The 23,042-nt window shown below is 36.2% G+C and overlaps 1 protein-coding gene across 6 annotated transcripts in view; it reads left to right on the top strand.

The window, feature by feature from the left end:
• The window catches only part of LOC133524244 (calcium-binding protein E63-1-like), a 33,986-nt gene that overhangs the window by 2,171 nt on the left and 8,773 nt on the right, over positions 1-23,042 (top strand). For 2 of the 6 annotated variants that reach the window (XM_061860144.1, XM_061860148.1), the window contains exons 2-4: positions 7,099-7,131; positions 13,512-13,599; positions 21,762-21,905. In XM_061860144.1, the coding sequence (XP_061716128.1) occupies positions 7,099-7,131; positions 13,512-13,599; positions 21,762-21,905 (265 nt within the window). Of the gene's footprint in view, positions 1-3,947; positions 4,032-4,178; positions 4,304-7,098; positions 7,132-13,511; positions 13,600-16,216; positions 16,380-21,761; positions 21,906-23,042 lie in introns of those variants that run through there. The other 4 variants (XM_061860146.1, XM_061860145.1, XM_061860147.1 and 1 more) reach the window with 4 other exon arrangements.

The following is a 23,042-nucleotide window of genomic DNA, read 5'->3' as shown; positions in this document are numbered from 1 at the left end:
TGTGGGTAGTAACCCTGCCTGTGAAGCAGGGGTCGTCCTGGGTTCGAATCCCGGTAAGGGCTTTTCTTTGTGTGATGAGCACAGACATTTGTTCCTAAGTCATGGATGTTTTCTATGTATTTAAGTATTTGTATATTATATATATTGTTGTCTGAGTACCCACAATACAGGCTTATCGTGGGACTTAGCCAATTTGTGTAAGACTGTCCCTATAATATTTATTTAAACACTAACCACATTGGTAGAAATGTGGTTCAATATTATCTCATATCTCAAAATATCTAAGTTTGTGCTTAACATAGGTAAATAATACGAGATTATTATACTGAAATCTTATAATGAGAATGAACATTCTATTGTTTTTGTTATTAGCACACAAGATACGAACCATATAGGAAAATTAGATATTTGAATTATTCATATTTATTTTCTTGTCACCATTATATATCCTAGGGCAGCGATTCCTAACCTGGGGGTAAACCTGGTATTTTACGGGGGTAAAAAGCTCAATTAAATATAACAAAAATTATACCTGTAAGAAAGAATATTGATAATTATTGGGAGGAGGGGTAAAATCGGGTTCCCTAATTATTCTCAGGGGTGGCAGAACTAAAAAGGTTAAGAACCACCGTCCTAGGGCCTTACTTGCCTACTGGTGTTAAAAAGTACGGCTTACCTACTTCAATAGTAAATTACAACATTATGTGAAAAAAGTAGGAAATTCGCAGCTCGTAGCAATAAATTAAAACACGACCGAAGGGAGTTTTAAATCGACATGAGTTGCGAATTAGGTACCTCTTCTCTAGCAAGAGGAGAAACCACGGATTAACGGATTTTTTAACGATCGAAACTTTATAATAATTAACTGTTTATAAGTATACATACCTACTACATCAAGTCGATTTTTATTACAAACAAATCACTGCTTTGCTAAGCGGATTTCCATTAATTCAATAGAATACGAATGAACACATTCACTGGCAGCGCGAGCTACCCGCTATTATAGGTACTAGCGTAGCCGATGGCACGGTTTTTCACGTTTGTGGCAAAAAGTGTCCATAAATATAGAACCCGCCTAGCGGGTTGCTTGCAGTAAATGTGTTAACGTTAGATTGCATTCATTCCCCACACCTACCCGTTCAAAGTTGTGAGTACATTGTACTTCATTTTCCTGCTACGCAAAGGTTGTCTGGAAGAGATCGTTTTTTTGCAAAAAGACCGCCTGATGTTACCTAGTCTTAAACTTGTATTTCGTTTTCCGTATATTTTTTTACTTATAGTGCACAATAAAGAATATTTTCAACACACCAGTCGGTAAATGCTCTCTTGATAATTCAAAAACTGATGAGAAAGTTGCATTTTATCCACAAGAGTGGTAAAGTCAAATGCAAATTTTGAGTTGTTTTCTCATTTTGGCAGGTGGAACTGACTTTTAAGTGATGATTTTGTATGATGAATACTTAATATTTTTAAATATTATGTCTTTCTAGTAGTAATAAATATTATGTCGACTGTGTGTGAACATTTTTGTGTTTTACTCGATGGCAAAGTTTGTTCAAAACAACAACTTTGCCCCATTGTAAAACAAATAACTATTACTTACTTACTAGAATAGATATTTGATGACGCAGGAATTAAGTGATATAAAAACTAAAATTATCCTTTTCTCCTACACAACATGTTACACTAGTCACTGAAAGTGGGGTCGGTACACGTTGTATAGATCTTACTGAGCAACTTTTACTATAGGACTAACCCCGGGGTTAATCTCATAACAAAAGTTGCTCAGTATGACCATACAACGTGTACTCACCCCACATTCAGTGGCTGGTGTAACACACTGTATAAAACGACCGGTCTAGCCTAGTGGCTACTGATCCTGCCTATGAAGCCGATGGTCCTGGGTTGGAATCCCAGTAAGGGCATGTATTTGTGTGATGAGCATAGGTATTTGTTCCTGAGTCATGGATGTTTTCTATGTATTTAAGTATTTGTATATTATATATATAACCCACAACACAAGCCTTTTTTGAGCTTACCTGGGAGTTAGTCAATTGTGTAAGAATGTCCCTATATAAAATATTGATTTAAAATACGTATCATTATAAAATACTCGTAACTCCAGTAAAAACCTGAAAAGCTAATGAAAGAAAATAATGACAAAGTTTGCCAATGGTGTTTTATAAGCATCTCGAGCCGCAGGATGTGTATAGTAGACAAGCAGGGCTCGGTGACTCCAGGGCAAGGTTAGGTCCACCGCAAGGTTCAGCCATCGATCGCGTCACGCGCCGTCCACGCCGCACATACTTGGGCCTGAACCTGACATTTAAATATCGGCTATTGCTTACCCAAGTCAGCGCTCGGCGGAATACTAAAATGGCTATTAAAACAGCTGTCGTAAACAAGAGTTTTCTTGTGGATGTTAGTAGAATTTGCAAAATAGATAGGTTGGGCATCGGATTATATGAAATTTAATCGTCTCTTATTGAGTCAATTAATTATTATAAACAACTTTTATTGCCTTTTTGTCATTAGACTCGTACGTCCATGATAAGCCACAGCATAAATAGCAGCGGTGTCATGTGCCGAAGCTATACCTATTTATAAGACTTATTTATGAACTTATATGTAGATGTATCAGAAATCTTTTAAGTACTTAACTGCCAATATCGTCATAACCGTGTGCACAAACAACTTCTTAACCCTACCGCATATATCGTCCCCGTTCCATCGTAGGAAAAGATGCAATATATAAATTCTAAAGAAATACCTAAGTGGACATGGCTGTGAATATTCTCTAGAGAAATTTGACTATTCGTTAAGTCACTCTTGTGAAAAGTGATAATACAGTCAACATTAAATTCTTTATTAACGTAACAAAAAGAGGTAAAGTAAAGATAAAGATAGTTTATTTTTCAAGTAGCTACGTCTAGTCAAATAAAGCTACGCCGGCTCTAATCCTACACCTCAGACCCGAGAAGATTTAAATCCATTCTAAATTGTAGGAGGGTATCCCAATATCAAGGGAAGGGCAAGAAACTCAGCTGGTTAGTATGTCTCAATGTAGAACACGTGGACTATATCAGATACTTTGGAACACGATCAGTAAATATACCTATATCTCTATTTGGAAAAGTATTTCAGGGTGGTAGATACTTTTAGCAAGTTTTTTCATCCGCTACTATTATTGCTGACTGTACCACCGGCATGGCGGCTTATTTTAAAATTTTACAATGAAATACATTTTCATTGTATGTACGTAAATTTGTTTTTATTTCAAATCATAGGCGATGTCACAAGCTCGAACGCACAATGTGTAATCCCGCCCAGATGTAAGATTACAAATAGCTGCGATACATCTCGGCGACACGGTCGGTCGGGCGCAAACAGTCTGACTTGCATCAATGGAGGTTGCCTGACACGAATGAAAGAATGCCACCTACTTGCGGGACCAACCGGGATTCCGCTCCAACATTACTCCGATATATTCAACTTTGTGCCAAATGAGATGTGAGGCGTCACGCCAAATACGATCAGAATTTCTCATCACATCTTCGTCACGCTATACTTTTCAGAGAGCACGTAATATATGATAGATAAATTTCGCGTATAAATTCCAAAAAAACTTATCGGCACCTACACGCAACCCCTTTTCGTTCGGTGCGAGGTAGCGCTGCTCCTCGCCGCTCGCTTTGTGTGTCGAACTGAAATAGTTGCGAATTCATGGCGACGCGTTTTCGACGAAAACGAATATTTGTAAACAGGAACATGAGCGCGACACAATCTTTCCGCTCAAAGTCGTTTGTGTAGTGCCGAGAGATAGTAATTGCACAGTGGTCCACGACAGCCGGTCGGAATTATAAATAGAAGATAATCGGGGAAGTCGGCCACTGCTCCTTCTATTTCTGATCGGAACTTGTACCGTTTCGAGAGCACGACCAGGTTAACGAAAACTCTAGCACATGACTACGCACTGCTGGGTTCAAATGTTGAAAATCATTCGTAACTGTTTCGGGAGATTCAGGAGATCTGTGAGTCTTTGCATTTTATTTATAGCTTTCTCATTGTTACAGTATCAGTAACATAAAAGCATCATAGTAATAGCTTTATTGTTTGGCAGAGTAGTTTAGTGAGTGTAATAAATAAGCTATTGGCAGCGGACGAAGTGTTACATGTAGCGAGGCATTGTAAGTGCGTGTGTGTTAGAGGAAGCATGGGTGCGCGTCGACACTCTCGCCGCCGCCGGCGCAGGCCCCCGTGCCTGCCCTGCGCATGGCTCCTACTCGTCATTCGACGCACCTTTGTAAGTGGCCGCCATTTACCTCTTGCATGAACCGAGAACCCTGACAATGACCACATTAAACCACCTCATTTTACTTGGCTCGCAACTCGCATTTTGTTCAATAATACCCATGACGTAATCGTAAACGCTTCATTATAAATAACTAACTAAAATTGTCTGAGTGGTGACTTAATTTAGATTTTATTAAGTCAAACGACAGGAACAATTAGTTTAAAAGCGGTAAGTAATTAGTCGCGTTAACCTCTAGCAATGATTGTTTACGTTCGGTCATTGACCAAGGCGGTCGGCGGTGTCGCGTTTCGTAGCGGCGTAGCGGCTACGGCGTAGTGGTTAACTTGAAGGCTCGTAGCAAAGGCCGTAGCTTAAAATAAGTAAAGACATTTAATTTAGACCCACAGCCCTATTCGAAGAATGAGATACGATAACGATAAGTTCTGGTTTAGATAAGTTCTCATTTAGGTATCGTTTGTATGTCGTATAATTGACCGAAGCAGCTCGATTCGGGCAACCAATGTCACTTTGACGTTAGAAATATCGTAGATAGATCTTATTGGGATCACAGCGAAATCGAACTAAACGCCAATTTTGATATTATATATAGCTATCGATCTTTTAAAGATCGTTCCAAGATCTTAAACGTGTCTTAATCATTCTTTGAATCGGGCCGCTCTATTCGAACGCACACGATATCAGAACGATATCTAACTGATGTTGTTTAGTTATCGTGTTTTTTTCAATTATGATTCTGATGTCAGTGTACCTACACCTACGTTCAAATTGGTCTATAAGTTTACTTTACGGCACAATTAAATATTATACTCGAGTCGACTAAGTACTACATCCTTCGTAGTGTTTTTACTTTTGATGATATGCTTTAAGAAAATTGACGAATAAAAATTAAGCGTAAGTTAGTAACACGTTAAATATAGAAAGAAAAGAAAAACACGTCGCCTTCATAATATGTTAACAATAGATTTAAAGGTAGAACAAATTTCATTTTTTAAACATATTGCAAGTTTGCGAATATTTAAAAAATACAAATTCAAAATGGAATAAGTATGATATTAATTTACGTAACCCAATAAATATTCCACAACAAAATAAATGCACATTGATAAGTAAACCTAATAAATATGTGTATGAACATAACTACATTGTAAATACTTGGTAGGCACGTTTATGCGCAGTACGGTTCTGCTCCGAGCCGAGCGATGACTTTTATTCGAAAGCTAAATTATGAGTCTTCATATTTAGAACTTGTTCCTTAAAGTAATAAAAAATCCCACATTTCATGCCAGGCATCCCACATGCCAGGCAAATCCTCAAAAAAAGGTATAGACGGAAATGCTTGGAATATAATTTTTTATTTCGTAACGATGTTTGGACTAGTTAGAAGGTGAACATATCAAAAGTCCCCGGCCTTAGCCCTTGAGCCGAGAGGAGAGAGGTGTTTGAAGGTCCCATTTTTCGATGTTTCGCATATATCTTGGAAGCTATGCATCCTAGCGACATGATATGTTCACCTCCTAACTACCAAACAGAGTAACGGCGTAAAAAAGCATTTCCCTCTATACCTTTTTGTTGCCTGACCTAACATGTGAGCGGTGGAAGTATTTTTCACGGCGTTTCTCACGGATATCTTATTGGTTATATGCAGTCAATAATGTTAATTAAGATCTGATATTCAGATTCGTGCTGCATGTAGGGCTCTGTAACGATTTTTTACGGGTCAGGGAGCCTAGTCAAGGTGACAACAGTACATTGACCAATGCCAAATGATAAGAAAAAATGTATTGGCATGACAGATGCTACGGAAAGTCACGTGTCTATTTTCATACATTATTTAAGTTCTGTGGTCCTGGTACAATGTACAAAAACATGTTAACACTAGATGTACCAACACATTAACGATGAGTTGTACGGGGTGTACCACCGATACACCATTCGTACAACCGTCTACCCCCGCAGAGAATGGGGTAAGGCAGTCTCTTAATCTTCTCGCCGCCATTGACGATATAAAGTCAGTACATGCCCCACACGCCACGACTTGATATGTTATACGGGTCACGGGTCACCATTGACGTGCTGAGGAAAAGCTTAGTTTCGTTATTTTTTTTTCTTGCAATGGTTGCGTTTAGTTATAATGTTATAAATATCTCCATAAGTGTCGAATAGAAAAAATGGCTAACAACATGTCAGGCCATGCTTTGTGTAGTCCCGTAGTTGCCCGGCCGTCACAATAGCTAAACAAGGGTTAAATAAGGGGATTTGTATATATACTATGGAAATAACAAGCAAAAGGGAGTATCTTCGTAGCACTTACGTCTTTTTCAAAGATCACTTTTAACAAAAACTGTATAACAGTCCAATCATGTTCGAAATAGTTTTCATTTGAAGTCTATTGAGACCAACAGTTCAAAAGTTAGAGGGGGCGGGTCACATTTTTCCTTCCTATTTGTTTTGAAAGACCTATCCAACGACATCCTACACCATGGCGTTGAATCGAAATAAAAAGATCCTATACCATGTAGAGTGGAAGTACCCTAAAGATTTTTTTCTAGTTTGTTTTTGCCTCTTATTGGCATTATGTATATGTGTACATACATATATACACCCATGCCAATGTTCAGCTTTATAGCACTTACTGTCATTGAGCTAAGATTGATGGACATGTACATGACAAACGCTAAAAAAGATTTATAAAGGGGTATTTTTTGTTAATACACATACGATTACGCAACCTACGACGCACAACTTTAGTGTAAGCGTGGAGTCAAATGTATTCCTTGTTACAGGGCATGGCGACTACGTCAAGAAGTAGAAGAAAGGTAAATATTTCTTTCCTTATTTTTCAATTTGCTTTTTCACTTAATATCTGGCAGGTGAATGATTTTTTGAAAAGAGCATATCGTTTTCTGTTTTTCTTGGGAAACAAACAGCTTACAATTGTGCATAGAATAAATAATACATTATCCAAAAAGTTTCCACTAAGTATATGAATCATACATGCTAGTAGACATCGTGAGGAAACTTGCATACATCTGCGAATAAATTCAAAGGTGTACGTGAAGTCCTCAATTGCATGGGGAATATAGCCCAAGCCCTCTCACGCATGGGAGGAGGCCTATGCTCAGCAGTGGTACGTATATAGGCTGAATTATTATTATGCTCAAAGGGACCTTATTACATTAGAGAAAAAAATACGGATTAATTATTATGGCTTGTAACGAAAAGAGAATAAAGCTAAAAACAGTCCCAACAGGTATATAGTGAAATAATGTAATTATTGTTTGGTGCATAACAGCAGTGGTATCATGGTCGCATTTTTATCACTTGTCATGTCATGCGTCACTTTCGCACTTAAATACTTGTTAGAACGTGACAGGCATGGTGACAAATGATAAAGAGCCGACCATCTGAGCCCTACAGGAAAACAAATCTATCAAGCTTCGTGCTGAAAACATCAATTTTTGAGTACTTTTTGTTACCTATATGTTGAGCATGCTCTGACAAGGAACAAATTTTTAACACTTTTAATGTCCGCGCATTACATGTCATACACCATCAACGTAACTCTGTCACGTCTACGTGACGTCAGAAATGGATAGCTCTATACATTTGTGCATTATTACCTGTCATGCACGGACGTATCGATCATGTCAATAGCGAAAGCAAGGGACAGTTGAAGTGTTAACATAATTTGTGCAACGTAATTTGTATGATATAAACGGTTTCCATATTACCTGGCATTCCATTTTCTTACAAACTCATACTTCTTCATCCACATGAGCAATAATTTCAGTTTTTGTTCTAGTATAAGGTAAGAGTCAGAATGGCGGGTGTACCTAAATAAAAATAAATGAAAAGCATACCATATTTTTGTACCTAATTTGTACTATTTAGTACCTCCGTTAAAAAAAATTGTACCTCACGAAGTACTGTACTGAATATGAAGGTACAAAAAAGGTACAACAATTTGGCTTTTATAGAATTTATCAATAACCACGGGAACATAGCGTAATAAAGTACACCCGCCATTCTGACTGTCAGGATGGCGGGTGTATTGTTTTTTGGTGATAACTTTAAGTACCGTGAGGTACAATTTTTTTTAAAGGAGATACTAAATAGTACAAATTAGGTACAAAAATATGGTATGGTGTTCATTTAATTTTATTTAGGTACACCCGCCATTCTGACTCTCACAGTATAAGTAGGACGAAATTCATAATAAACAATATGCATGTAATGCGTGTCTTATAAAATCTTGTAACAGGGGTATAAACATACTTGTGCTTACGAAGTTGTTTTTTTTTTGTGTTTGGCGTATAGAAGCGTGTCATTCCTGTGCCCTCAGGAGCAGAGGACGTTTGGAATACTTTGAATTCCTGTCCCTCTTGTGTTCGCTAACTATGTAACATTATGCCCGCCTCCCTACTTTGATTGCTCTGTGAAATATTTCAAAACATCCATGAGCCTAATTGTGATTTAGCTGCTTGTTAAGGTTTTGATCTTGTTATGATAAGATGTTGACAACAGTAAGATGTGATCGTTCACGCTGATTGGTGCGCAGAGATATACTGCGAGGCGTATCTAAGTCGTATCATAACCAAATCAAATCTTTAACAAATTGCTGAGTCAGACTCGGCCGGGCCATCAAATCTCCCAGTTTTGCATTGACATACTCGTACAACACAATATAATAATTCAGAACGTGACTGACAACGACACCGACCATATTATACCTATGTACTTATTATGAGGACAAAGGCGTTGCAAACCTGCGACTGTAGCACGGTCGCATTTTTATTACCTGTCACCATGCCTGTCACGTTCTAACAAGTATATAAGTGCGAAAGTGACAGGCATAGTGACAAGTGATAATGCAACCATGCTTACACCGCTGATTATACATAGGTATTTGTTGAAAGGTATTAAGATTGCACAAGTTGTGCGACCAATAGTCCATTCAGTTTGGAGAATTGGGGACATAAAATATCTTGTCATGTCTACGTGGTATATATTACATATGAACCGTTCATTCATGTCTAGTGAAAATGTTAAATTGATTGCCCGGTGTGATGTGATAAAACATTATTAGGTAATTCCACGAGACTGTAACGTCAGTTACCAATTCTTTCGTGTGTTCTTACATTAATTAAGCAAATTTAAGTGTCTGTATGTCTGGCGTAGCCCTACAGGTATTTGGTTGTACCTTACAGAATCAATGTGTGAACCAAAAATGACCGAAGTAAAACCTATGTCCTTGTAGTTATAATAAAAAGCGGCCAAGTGCGAGTCGGACTCGCGCATGAAGAGTTCCGTACCATTTAAGACGTATTAAAAAAAATCTACTTACTAGATCTTGTTCAACATTTTACCACTTTGGACACACATTTTACCACTTTGGAAGTGTCTCTCGCGCAAACTATTCATTTTAGAAAAAAATGATATTAGAAACCTCAATATCATTTTTGAAGACCTATCCGTAGATACCCCACACATATGGATTTGATGAAAAAAAATTTTTTTTAATTTTATGACGTATTAAAAAAAAACTACTTACTAGATCTGGTTCAAACCAATTTTCGGTGGAAGTTTGCATGGTAATGTATATCATATATTTTTTTTAGATTTTTCATTCTGTTGTTTTAGAAGTTGCAGGGGGGGGGGGGGGGGAAACACTTTTTTTCACTTCGGAAGTGTCTCTCGCGCAAACTATTCAGTTTACAAAAAAATGATATTAGAAACCTAAATATCATTTTTGAAGACCTATCCCTAGACACCCCACACGTATGGGTCTGATGAAAAACATTTTTTTTTTAATTTTATGACGTATTAAAAAAAACTACTTACTAGATCTCGTTCAAACCAATTTTCGGTGGAAGTTTAGTTTAGTTTTTTTAATACGTCATAAATGGTACGGAACCCTTCATGGGCGAGTCCGACTCGCACTTGGCCGCTTTTTTTATAAAAGGCGAGATGACCTTCACATACGGTATTCTTTGTTTGTAAACATTACACGACACAAACATAAATATTTCATGTTTCAGCGTATGTGTTAATGTAAATTAACGTCAACTTTGACTTCTTAAATATATTTTATCTGAATTGATCCAGATGGTTTGCTCATAATTCAGATATTTTATAATAACCGACTAAACATATAGAAGCAGAATATAATCATTAACATTATTAGAGAAGCGAATCATACACGCCAAATTATCTATACCTAGCCGCTTGCCAACTATTTATTACAAATCACTACCACAAATCATCGCGTAAGTGGTCGGTGGCTGTATTAGTTATCCAAGAGTCTGAATCTGATAATGGTTATTAACATTAGGGAACTATATCTAGCACAACAAAAATTCTTGAAGAGTAATGAATTTTCCACTACTTTCCACCCAAAAGTGCACTCGTTTTGTAAATATCAACAAACTAAAATATATTCGTACAAAATAGCGGCTCCTGAAATATTTTATGTAATTTTAGCTTTCCCTTGAAGTGTTAGCGACAGGAGTGTTTATCTAACAATTATGCTACATGATTTAGGGGCATCTTTGATGGCGGGCGTGCTTTGTACTCGCAGTTTATTTACCGAGAGAGACGCCTGTGCCGATGCCGTGGCATCTGAGACCTGTACTATGTCATATTTTTTCTCAAAGCGAGTCGTAGTGGTGGGGGCGCCGGGTGTTTACTGGCCGTGTCGCGATTTGATGCCGTGCCAAGCGCGACACCAGCTATTTCTATGCTAACTTCACTCGCGCATACTACCTATAAGCTTCCTTCGTTTAATCAAGGTCCCTCGTGTCCATAATTGAGGATGTATTGAGCATCAAACCGATTTGCCTAAAATAGTCGAATCACTTTAATTCGTGACGCCGCAGCCAGTCAGAGATAAATTAACATAATTTCTTTGGCAACACTCCGGACGATCAAAGTAATTGTCTGAAGAATGACTGAGACTGTAATATACTGCGGCGATTACCAACGTCAAAATAAACACAGACATTCAGTGACAAACCACCTCACAACAAAACCTAATTTTTCAAAAATCGTTTTTCTGTTATGTACTCTGGGGTATGATTTACTGAAATGGACCTAAAAGCTCTGCCGGTAAACTGGAACTGAGTTACAAATATTCTACCACAAAGTTTAAAAATAAAAAGTAGAACATATGGAGCCATACCTTTGTATCGGAATATACTGGAATCTTTGCCAGAGCAAGCTTACTTCCGTTTCCCGAAGCCTTGCCTTGGAGGGCTCGTTATAATCTACTCCTAACTGTGTATGCGCGGTAACTGTGGGCTTACCGCCAACATCGAATATTTGAGAATCGTTATCTATCTCACTATCACTCTTGCATATTCGAACGATAGAGAGGCACATAACAATTTTCGGTTTAAAATTGTTGGCGGTAGGCCCTCGTGCACCAGCTTTGTGCTAGTCATTCTCATGCATTAACCAAATGAAGGGAAGGAAGTACTTATCGTCTTTGCGCCAAATCCTTGTCGAGGTTAAGTGCTGTCAAACAAAGTCCAAGTTGTAAATCATAATCAATGTCCACCACATGTTTATGTCATAATTTGTCTGGCATCGGTATTCGTGTCAGTGATGTTAACACCTAGTATAATCTACAATTTAAAAATACGTTACGGTATGATGCATTACCTAACATAGCTACATGCTTATGTGAACAACAAAGCGACATTCAACAATATATATATAGCACCTATTTCATTCGTTATTATTTAGTTGCACGCATATGTAGAGTTTCATTTTGTAGCGAGAACATTATAATAATAATAATAAGTATTTTGCTTTTATATCTATATTATAAAAACCTAGCCTAAGATAAAAGATATATACTTAAAGATAATAAAAATATAAGCGTTATTTCAGAATTAGGTTTTCCATATATTTTAGTAACATTATAACTTAAAATCTATATTATTGTACAGATACAACACATACACATGAACATATAAATAAATTCAGAAGTACCTATGTATTTACATTTTATATAGGTGAACAACATGTGCATCCTTAATAAATAGGTCGGTATTGTCGGTACAGTTTCAAACTTGTAAAAGTACTACTATTTCATACAAAGAAAAAATGCAGTGCTCAAAACTCGCTCAAACGATATTCAGTGAGTCAAGCCAATGACATTGTGGGAGATCACATAAAATATTGAAGTAGGATCATCTCGTTAGATAAGATTGTGCAATGTCAATGATATATGCGCGGATAGCGGCGACCGCGGTGCGGACGTTAAAGATACTGTGGGAGCCATAAATTATATGAAAACCACTGAAGAGTTGTATAATAAGTCTAAAATATGATTAAAAATTTCTGCAATTTATTTCGATCAACAAAGCACGTCTTGTTTTTGGTACTTACTCAGAGAAGTCAAATCAAGTATAGCGCATTTAGACCATCCCGGCAACGCTGGTATTATATGTAGTATACTGTGGTTTAAGCTAATCATATTATGAAAGTATAGATGGGTGCAGAAATTTACAGTGGTTTCTCTGGCTAGCAGTTTGAAGCGTAGATCAATGTATACCATAACGCGTCCCTGGCCCGACCCGTGGTGTCTTAGACAGTTTGAAACCACTTAATTTTACAATGTATTGCATGTCATAAGTCTCTTTTTATCTCTCTTTTTTATTTGTAGGATACATGTAGACGTCTAATTGCTAACACTCGTTTTAAATATTAAAAAAAAACATTTTTGTTCTCTATTATAATATTTTTGTGGAATAGGTAATTCATTAAAAATGTAAATTTATTAAGCAGTAAAAAACAGTATGCTACAATTATACTTACTATGAATATAAAATAATGTCAATTGGTTTATTTCCTAATATTTCGGTAAAAAATTGCATATTATTTAACATTAAAAGATACCAGCAAATAAAAGTAGAATTCACCGATAACCGAGCACTGACAATTTATTCATAGTTAGAATGTGCCGCTGTTTTTGCTACACGAATAACCAATACATTATAAGAATCCCCTCAATTGTAGTATTATGTTGATCACTCGGCCGATAAAATTGATAAGAGTACTAAATTTGATAAAGAGCTCAGTATCGTCCGGATATTACTTACATTTATTTCAAAATAACAGTGGCGCCTTATTTTCCGGTATTTTAAAATACAGTTTAATGGCTTGTGATGATATCGGAAGTATTGTTTTGCAGCAAGAAGATGAGAAGAAGAATAAGAAAAGACAATCGCCGGTCGACGAGCGGCCTGTGGTCCCGGCGCCGAGCGAAGCCATGCTCAACAGTAAGTAAATCACACATACAAATAATAAAATTACTCACTTTTAAGTCTAATATATTTCAATGTTTATTTGTTTTTCCTGGTTATAAATTTAATGTCTTAATTTTTTTTACATTTACATATTTAGTTTGCCTGCCCCGAAAAATAACACTCTATCTGTCTATTCACGATGTCACGAGGTCACATCGTGAATAATCTTTAGTTTCCGGTATTTTTAAGTGATAAAGTCGTATAGTTTAAACTATATTTACGTATTTCAATTCAAAGCCGAATACACGGAAGAAGAGAAAACATTGTTTGTTTGATTGTTTGGCATGATTTAAAACTTGCAGTTGACGGCATAAAATATGTTTCTAACCAGGAACTATTTTGAAAGCATGACGAATAAAATAAAAAGCAATAACCGAAATCAACACCATGGTAGTGAAGCCAAACATTTCATTATGGTGTCCATTTTCGTAAATGGTCCGGCCTTATACGAGTAGCAAATGTTTCAGTTGTGTCATCACTCGTTACATTAGCCTGGCGGAATACAATTTGTGAAATGACTGACGGCGCTTCGTTGACACAGTTTACTGGTATGTTGTGTCCTATTGATTACACAGGCTATTGATGTAGTTCTTGATTAATTTAAAACCGAATTCTACATAATAGGAAATAATATAAGCAAATAAGTCTGTAACGATTCTGATAACACACGCAGTGCTAATGTTATTAAGGAAACAAATAAACTGTAAATATTCATTACAGGACAAGCAAGTTAACACGAGTTAAAATTTTGGAATTTATACCTTCCCGAAGATGAGCTTCCTAATCAGTAAATTTTATATTTTATTTAGCATAGGTATATAACTTTCCGAAATAAAATTGTGTGGTTATAACAGAGGCTTGTGGTCTATTGAAATCTCATCTCAAAAAGCACCTAAAATTACCGTGTTTTGGGTTTATTAGTCAAATACACTCCAAAGCCAATACATAAGTAGTTAATTAATTCGGTTTAGTAACTACGTACCTAAACAAACTCGCCATTTTATTACTCGTGTTCTTTATACGTACGTATGTCCCTAACCTCGGCGTCTATGACAAAGAGCCTTTAAACTTCTAAAAGAATTCTTGTTAGATTTTATTATAAAACCACCAGAGCAGAGCTAGCCTTTTGTACGGGTCAGTGAACATAATCCAACTTGCTGCATACTTGGAGCAATGTCTCTTGACTAAGCTTGAGTTTATTACGGTATTTAAGCCAACACCTGCCACCCCAATGAACCTTATATTTCACTTAAATTCAGACTTGTGGGACGCTCATAGAATAACAGTATAAACATTTATGTAAAAAGATACAAGTAGCCAGTATTTATTTGGGTATCTGGTTTGTCGATGTATACTTTTACGTTATATTATAGCTTATCTATGTGTTGCAATGTCCGCATGCATTGCAAATGTTAGGCGAAGTAAGCAACGGTTTTTATTTGGAACCATTACAATGTTAAAATATTCATTGAGTGACGGACATATTATTAAAAATAAAATGAAGTTATATACTCGATCCGAGATTCTCAATTCCAATTACCAAGATATGACTCATGAAGCGGGAATGCTATAAGCAAAAAAATCGATTCCACTAATTTATTCAGTCACCAAAAAATTTAGAGTCGTTCCAAGACGATTGCGATTTCCCGCGACCGGTATTTTAGGACACTCGCGGGATATTATGTCAGTTTATAATAACATACTAACGTTTTAACTGGCCATTCATTATACAAGGGAGCCGCACGGTCGAACATTTGGCAACTGTTGGAATTCTCTTTGACCGAGATGCGGCGCGACGAACGACGAGCGCGAGCGGGGCCGTGACCGTCAAATATGTTATAATGTGCACCGCACTCATGAATACCTACCGTAGTTAAAAAAAGAAATGAAATTCTCACCTTTTTTTAAACTCGTAGAAAAATTCTTCGTACGTATGTTAAGAAAACCGGTCAAGTGCGAGTCCGTTTAACTCGCGCACCGAGGGTTCTGTACAAACTTTCAACTATCTCATGTAAAAATAAACATGAAAGGCTTTTGAACAGAAATATACTAAGTATAGATGTGAACAGCGCCATCTATTGTTAGTTAGCTTTTTTGGATAATTCTTTATTATGTGTACCGAATGTTTTTTTTTAAAGAAGGTAAACCTATAACCTAACCTATATTAAACCAAATAAAAAAATTATTAATTTTTATTAGGTAACCTATACTGTAATCTCGTAGAAATTTCAAGTATAATCACCTAATAAAGCAGGTTAAATTGCAAATAAAATTAGAAAAACTTTTTTAATTATTAAAAAAAATGTATCAAGATGTGATTATACTTTTACTGTAATATTTATGATAATTTTAATGTTATGTAAACAAATATAATAGTAGGTAAGTATTCTTCGATGATCATTTATAGCAAAAATAGATTTACCGAGTTTTTTTGCCGCCTAGATATTTCTGTAGTAATCCAAGAAAATGACAAGAAGAGTCATTAGGTAATAAGTTTAGAGCGCGAACTTTATTACGAAGATAAGAGAAAGATAAAGCAATCTTTTGTCAATATAGTGACATGTTATATGACGGCGGGCTGATGGCGGGCCATTTCCACCGAGCACCTTGAGATACTTTGCATACATGATAAGAATTATAACAATCTCATCAGCATCACACAGTTCTGACGTTCTTACGTTAAACGCGAGTCCCGTCACGGTAACAAGGAAATTATATAATAATGACCACTCAAAAGAAAGACAACGATTTCTGTAAGTGCCAGTGCTGTTTTGTGTGCTATTAAAGTCCTAGCGAAACCGTGCGCGTATGTAATATTCAGGGTTACTTTGACAGGGCTAATACGCAATCAATGCTGCCTCATCAAAAACCTTTATAAGCATCCATATAATGAGCTAACGTTTGTACGGATTCTATCAACAAATAATACGTTTCTGCAAAACAAACGCAATAAATAAACTTTCAGATATACACGATTCGTCCAAATAAACAAACTTTCAATTGCATTGCAACTAAGGAGTACCTATAGTTCAATCATGGAGAGTATAAAAGGGGAAAGAGAAGTGTTTATTCTATTGTTTGTTTCGTTTCGTTTGATTGTTTGCGTCGCATAGTGCCAGCCGCCATTCGCAAGTTAACCTCCCAGTCACAATTCGTGTACATTGTATTGTATGGTTGGGCGAGGCGTTGTTTACAGCTCGGCGCTTTTTGTTGGAGTCAAATGGACGCAATAGCGAAAATGCTTCTTTGTTGCAACTAACACTGCTTTTCAATACACTATTGTTAATATTGTTTAACACAGTAACAACAATTATTTTAAAATGTAGAATGATACACGGTTTTCTTTTTCTTATTACATATAGAGCATAAATTAAAAGGCTATATAAACAGTATAAACACTCTCATAATGGATATTCAATAATAAAACTTAAACTACAAACCCTGTAATAGCAAGTACATTACGATACAAGTGTGAAAAATAGGAAATTCACACATGTATCGTACAACGTTTCACAGTAGGTACATAAAAAAGTATGGTCCGTTTAATTTCGACATAGTTACGTAATGTGCTGATTATCGCACTAGTGCGGTAAAGTATTAGTACCATATCCACACTATACAGTACAAATTATTTAACATCAGGTTTTAAACACTGACAACATTTTACCATAAAAAAGTTATAAAGCTGCTAATAAGTTTGACGTTTCATTAATTTCGATCTGTTAAAAAAACGGCGCCATACTTGTTTGGAGAAAAAAAACATCCCATCAAAAACATAAATGTGAAATGAGAGCCAAGTTCAATATAAAATTAAGATAATGCGTCGTTGTTGTCTTCGCCTTCAAAAGAATTGAGATCTATATGGATGCCAAGTTCTGTGTTGAAAATCCTGAATTTTTAGTTACAAGAATATGCAACGTTTTAAAATGAATTTATATAACAATTTCTTGTTTCTTGATACTAACACAATGTTTGCTGCTTAATAGGAAATATATATTTAATCTTAAACTTAACAGGCAATTATTTACACAATTTCACTTAGGTCGTTATTTAATTTCAGGATTTGACTTGGCTAGTTTTTACTAACAAACCAAATTTTAGAAAAGTAAAATATACAAATATAATATACTCGTAATATAGCCTGTACGTAAAAACTAGCCAAGTCAAAGGGAAGAATATCTATATACTCAGTGACAGTCAGGCTGCACTCAAAGCGCTCAGAGCGCCCAGAGTGGACTCTAGACTGGTGTACAAGCTTGGAAGACAAAATAGAGTGCAAGTAGTGCAACTGGTATGGATTCCAGGGCACGAGCGATTCATAGGCAATGAAAATGCAGATGAACTTGCCAGAGCCGGATCCGCAAGTAACCACATAGGTCCGGAACCATTCGTGGGGCTCTCACAAGGAACCATTATAACGGCTATCAAAGACCACACTAAGACCAGACACCAAAAAGAATGGGACAGTTTGACGGGTCTAAAGCACTCAAAGCTCTTCATACAAGAAGTAGACTCCGGTTGGAGCAAAAAGCTATGGAAACTTAGCAGGAGACAACTCCAAATTATAACAGGGGTGTTTACGGGCCATTATGGGGTCAAAGGGGTTTTGGCCAGGATGGGACACTCTGACAACACCGATTGTCGAATGTGTGGTGAAGAGGAAGAGCTAGTAACACACCTAATGTGTGAATGTCACGCCCTCGCCAGACAAAGAATGAAGGACTTTGGAGCAGGCTATCTGGAACCAAAGGAATTCAAAAGGCTACCCATAAGCTCCATCATCCGACACATGGAAATGGTCAAAAAGGCTCTTGAGTAGCTAATGGGTCTTTCCTTAGGGGGCAACTACACAAAAGATCCCTATGGGTCGAAGTGTATCCGCAAGGGCCCCCGGAAATTAGAAGATAAGATAAGGGTATTTATTCGTGTGATGAGCATGGATATTTGTTCCTGAGTCATGGGTGTTTTCTATGTATTTAAGTATTTATATATTATATATATCGTTGTCTAAGTACCCTCAACACAAGCCTTATTGAGCTTACTGTGGGACTTAGTCAATTTGTGTAATAATGTCCTATAATACTTATATTATATTTATATATGTACTACTTAATATCTGAAACATAGTCTTGACACGTTCTAATTCGTAAATTATGATTAAATTTGATTGTAATTTTTCCAATGGATCCGTTTACCAGCCTCTTAATTACATCTAATGTTTCTTCGCAACATTACACGTCCACCTATTTTTATTTTGATAACATTTTCTAAGCCAGCGGTTAATGATGAATCATCCTCGTTCTGTACTTTCTTTTCTCGTGTTTTTAAATACCGTCGACTGTCTATTTCGTCTGTAAAATTTAATTAAATTTCTGATTGTTCCATACTTGCAAGCATTGTATTATTAAACAGATTACACATATTTTTAGTGGGACATAAGCATACGGTATCAATGGGCAACAGTTTAAAATAAGTTATAATTACCTTAAGCAGGTCGTTGTGGTTTTTAGCGGTCAATTTAAGACATTAGACAAAGCACACCTGTCTTGACTTGTTATTACACCGATTCTTACTCGATCCAACATATCGCCGAAAAGTTGGTCGTTTTTTGCCTCTGCATCTGGAAGTGGGTTAGATTTTTGACCTATCAATATTTTTTTTTTTTTTCAATCGAAGTGTACAATAATTTTGTTTTCTGACTTTTTTCCCCTATGTACACCTAACAACCAACCTTGTTGCCAAATATCAAGTTTCTAGGTCATCTGGAAGTGGGTTAGGTTTTTGACCTATATCGATATATGATTTTTTTTCAATCGATGTTTCAATAATTTTCTGTTTTTAGATTTTTTTCCTTATGTACACCTAATGGCCTACCTTGTTGCTTAATATCAAGTTTCTAGGTCATCTGGAAGTGGGTTAGGTTTTTGACCTATATCAATATATGTTTTTTTTCGATCGAATTTCCAATAATTTTCTGATTTTAGATTTTTTCCCTTATGTACACCTAATAGCTTACCTTGTTGCTTAATATCAAGTTTCTAGGTCATCTGGAAGTGGGTTAGGTTTTTGACCTATATCAATATATTATTTTTTTCAATAATTTTCTGATTTTAGATTTTTCCCTTATGTACACCTAATAGCTTACCTTGTTGCCTAATATCAAGTTTCTAGGTCATCTGGAAGTGGGTTAGGTTTTTGACCTATATCAATATATTATTATTTTTTCACTCGAATTGTCAATAATTTTCTGTTTTCAGATTTTTTCTCCTATGCACACCTAATAGCCTACCTCAGTGCCAAATTTCAACTTTCTAGGTCACCTGGAAGTGGGTTAGGTTTTTGATCTATAAGTCAGTCAGTCACAAAAATGCCGGTTTTTAAACATTCACATATATAATATCAGATTGAGCTATGTCTATGAAATTTTGTACTTTAGACAAGCTAAAGGGTTTGAATAACTGTGCCAAATTTCATGTGTGTAAGTTAAATAGGTTTCACGTTGTGAAGGGGTCAAAAGTCAAAAGTAGCTCGAAATTGTTCGTGTAATATTACACGGTTGCGTTGCCAGTTCCTTTTTCTTTGAACTTAGCTGGACACGCTACCGCGTGTCTAGATCGTTGTGTAGTTTGGTAAGCCTGCATATACTTCAGTAGAAAGAGGCGGCAAATTTGAAAAATGAAGGCGCGAAGTGTCAGTCTTCTATAAAAATATTGAATCTCGCGCTTTTTTCTACTGACAAAGTGGGTTTGCCAGAGTATAAATTGTTACTTATGTTGAAGCCAATTCCAGTATCTTTCATAAACACGTCGAAAACATAAAAAACGAATAAATAGAACATTCCATTTTTGACACGTAAAGTAGATACAGGTAGTATCAGTGAAATTTTTCTCTTAAATGTTTAATGGTTGATGTCGTTGCCATAGGTATTAAATTAAACTTATATTAGTGTAAGAAAAAAGTATTCTTGAAAAGTATTCATACTATAGTCTTGCAAACAACTTTTTTTGGGTGGTATTACAAGCGTAAGACAAAGACAGCAGGATTCTCTCTGTCTATGTTTGAAATGAGACAGTCCTGGGCCAAACTATGTATAAGTTTCATTTCTTTATACATATTAAGTACTTAGGCAAAGTAACAAAACTAACCAAACCATTCCTTAATGTATAACATAAGTAACATAACTAGTATCTAATCCTATTTTAAAGCAGAATGAACCTAAAATAAGTAAGGTTCTAATAAGCTCTCTTAAATTTCCGCCCTAACTATGATCAATAGCGAAGATTAGGTTGCAAGGACGTGCTCTCGATGTGTTAGCCTTGGCCCTTATCTCTGAAACTTGAAGCAACGCTTCGATACTGAAAACAATTAAAAAATATTGAGTAATGGGACGGTTTACTTCGACACGGCCAAAGCACAACCAATTTTAGAAAATAAAGTGACTAAACCTGTGGTAGTAGTCACCACTTTATTAGTCAGCACACAGCTGGCTTTTTTCTTTCAGATAACTTTTTATCTGTAATTTGATGAACTCTAAATCTGAAGGTTTTTCTTTCTACGTATGAGTGGCTACCGTTCCTCAATCCACCAACGGATCAACAGCTGACGTTCACGAAGCGTCATAAAACATCTCCCTTAGTTACCTACTTTAAGAGTTATCGTCCGGGAAAAATCATCTAACGGTATTTGTGCCTGGCTCAGGGTTTAATAGGTTATAAATTACTGATTTAAGTATTCCTTGCGGCTCCATTATCAAGGCTAATGCATGTTTTGATTCTTTATCTACGTCCTAATCTCTTGTCTGATGGTTGTGACCATAGGCCACTGAATATATTAGCGCTCTCCAAGATGAAGATTGAGGCGCGTAAAGGTAAAAAACTTACCTAAAGTCTCTCTTCCATGTAGTTGTGAAAAGTTTACAAGAGCTTATACTTTAAATTACTTGACGTGGCCTTCTATTTATGCTGAATCTTTATTCTTCATGAATAATAAATTATAACGAAGTGAAACGAAACCAAACTTCTTAACAGAGGTTTACAAACCTTACATCATATTACAAATATCAATACGGAACGCTTATCCGAGCACTTTAATAATACCCTAGATTAAAAATGGTAACATATTCGTAAAATTTCCAGATCTCCGCACAGCGTTCGGGCTACTGGACCGCGACAGCGACGGGCACGTGACGCCTGAGGAGCTGCAGTTCATGCTGCGGAACCTCGGCATCGAAGTCAGCGATGACCTCATTGGGGACCTCATCAAGGACGCTAGTCGGACGGGTCAGTAACTACCAACATATTGTCTACTCGTGCGACGTACTGACGTGCCGAACGCTTCCAGAATTTCGAAATTTCCACATGGAATAATTTCGGAAACCTCTCCTATTTTTCTACGGATAACGAAATTTTCCATTTCCAAAACGAAAACTTTATTTATTGATTTTTGAAATTCCAACTTTTTTAAAGATCTTAACAACGAAGCGTATCGAAGTTATAGATAGCCCATGTACATATGTATATGCTCCGCTTATTTAATATCAATACTAAAGCAGACGGTGGTCGACCGAACCTCTCCATCAATTAAGTAATATATAGGTACAGTCAGCATCAAATAGAAGTACCGGCCAAAGTTGGCAAATATATCGTAACACAACTTTGTTATAATGTAGAAAATTAGAAATAAGGATGTGTTCCGATATACACCGTGTCTTATTGAATTCCGTTAACTTCGGGGTATCGGTATGTACGTTTTAAAACTAAATGGCATAGTTAATTTATTAATATAAATAATAAATATATATAATTATATGTACTTATTTATTATTTATTATATATTTTATTTTTTGTAAAATGTGATTAAATGTTGCATAGCGTTATTGTAACACGGGCATTTGCATTTAACTCAACCAACAATTGAAAACTGTGACATATCAATGTCATTTCGAACATCGATCGTCCGAGATAATACTTTGCCGTAGCAAATCTATAAACTTGTAGTAAACACAAATCAATATGTAAATAGGTCCCAAGGCAACTGTATATGCTCATAAGGGCCTTATCAGATAAAAATAAATTATTGATTATCTCGAAAATGAAGTTAATTAGACTACACCGGTGTCAAGAAAGTTACTTAGTTTAAGCTCAGGAATGCACACTTGAAATTAACAAAAACAAAACACGGTGGCCACTTTGTCCGTCACTTTCTATTTGATGCTGACTACATAATACTCTCGCTCCAGCGGATTCCATAACAATGCCAATTCTAAGTCAAGTTAAATGTAATGAGGTAACTTAGGGACGTGTTTTTTTCATAGACAGTTGATCCACACGAACCTGCCGCAAAAAAGTCGCTCCAATACAATCGAAGTTACGCTCTCATTTTAAAACGAAATGTTTAAATTAGATGAAATATGTCAT

The sequence above is a fragment of the Cydia pomonella genome, chromosome 13 (assembly GCF_033807575.1).
Source record: "Cydia pomonella isolate Wapato2018A chromosome 13, ilCydPomo1, whole genome shotgun sequence".
Taxonomy (NCBI): Eukaryota; Metazoa; Arthropoda; class Insecta; order Lepidoptera; family Tortricidae; genus Cydia; species Cydia pomonella.
This window is presented reverse-complemented; position numbering and strand designations above follow the sequence as displayed.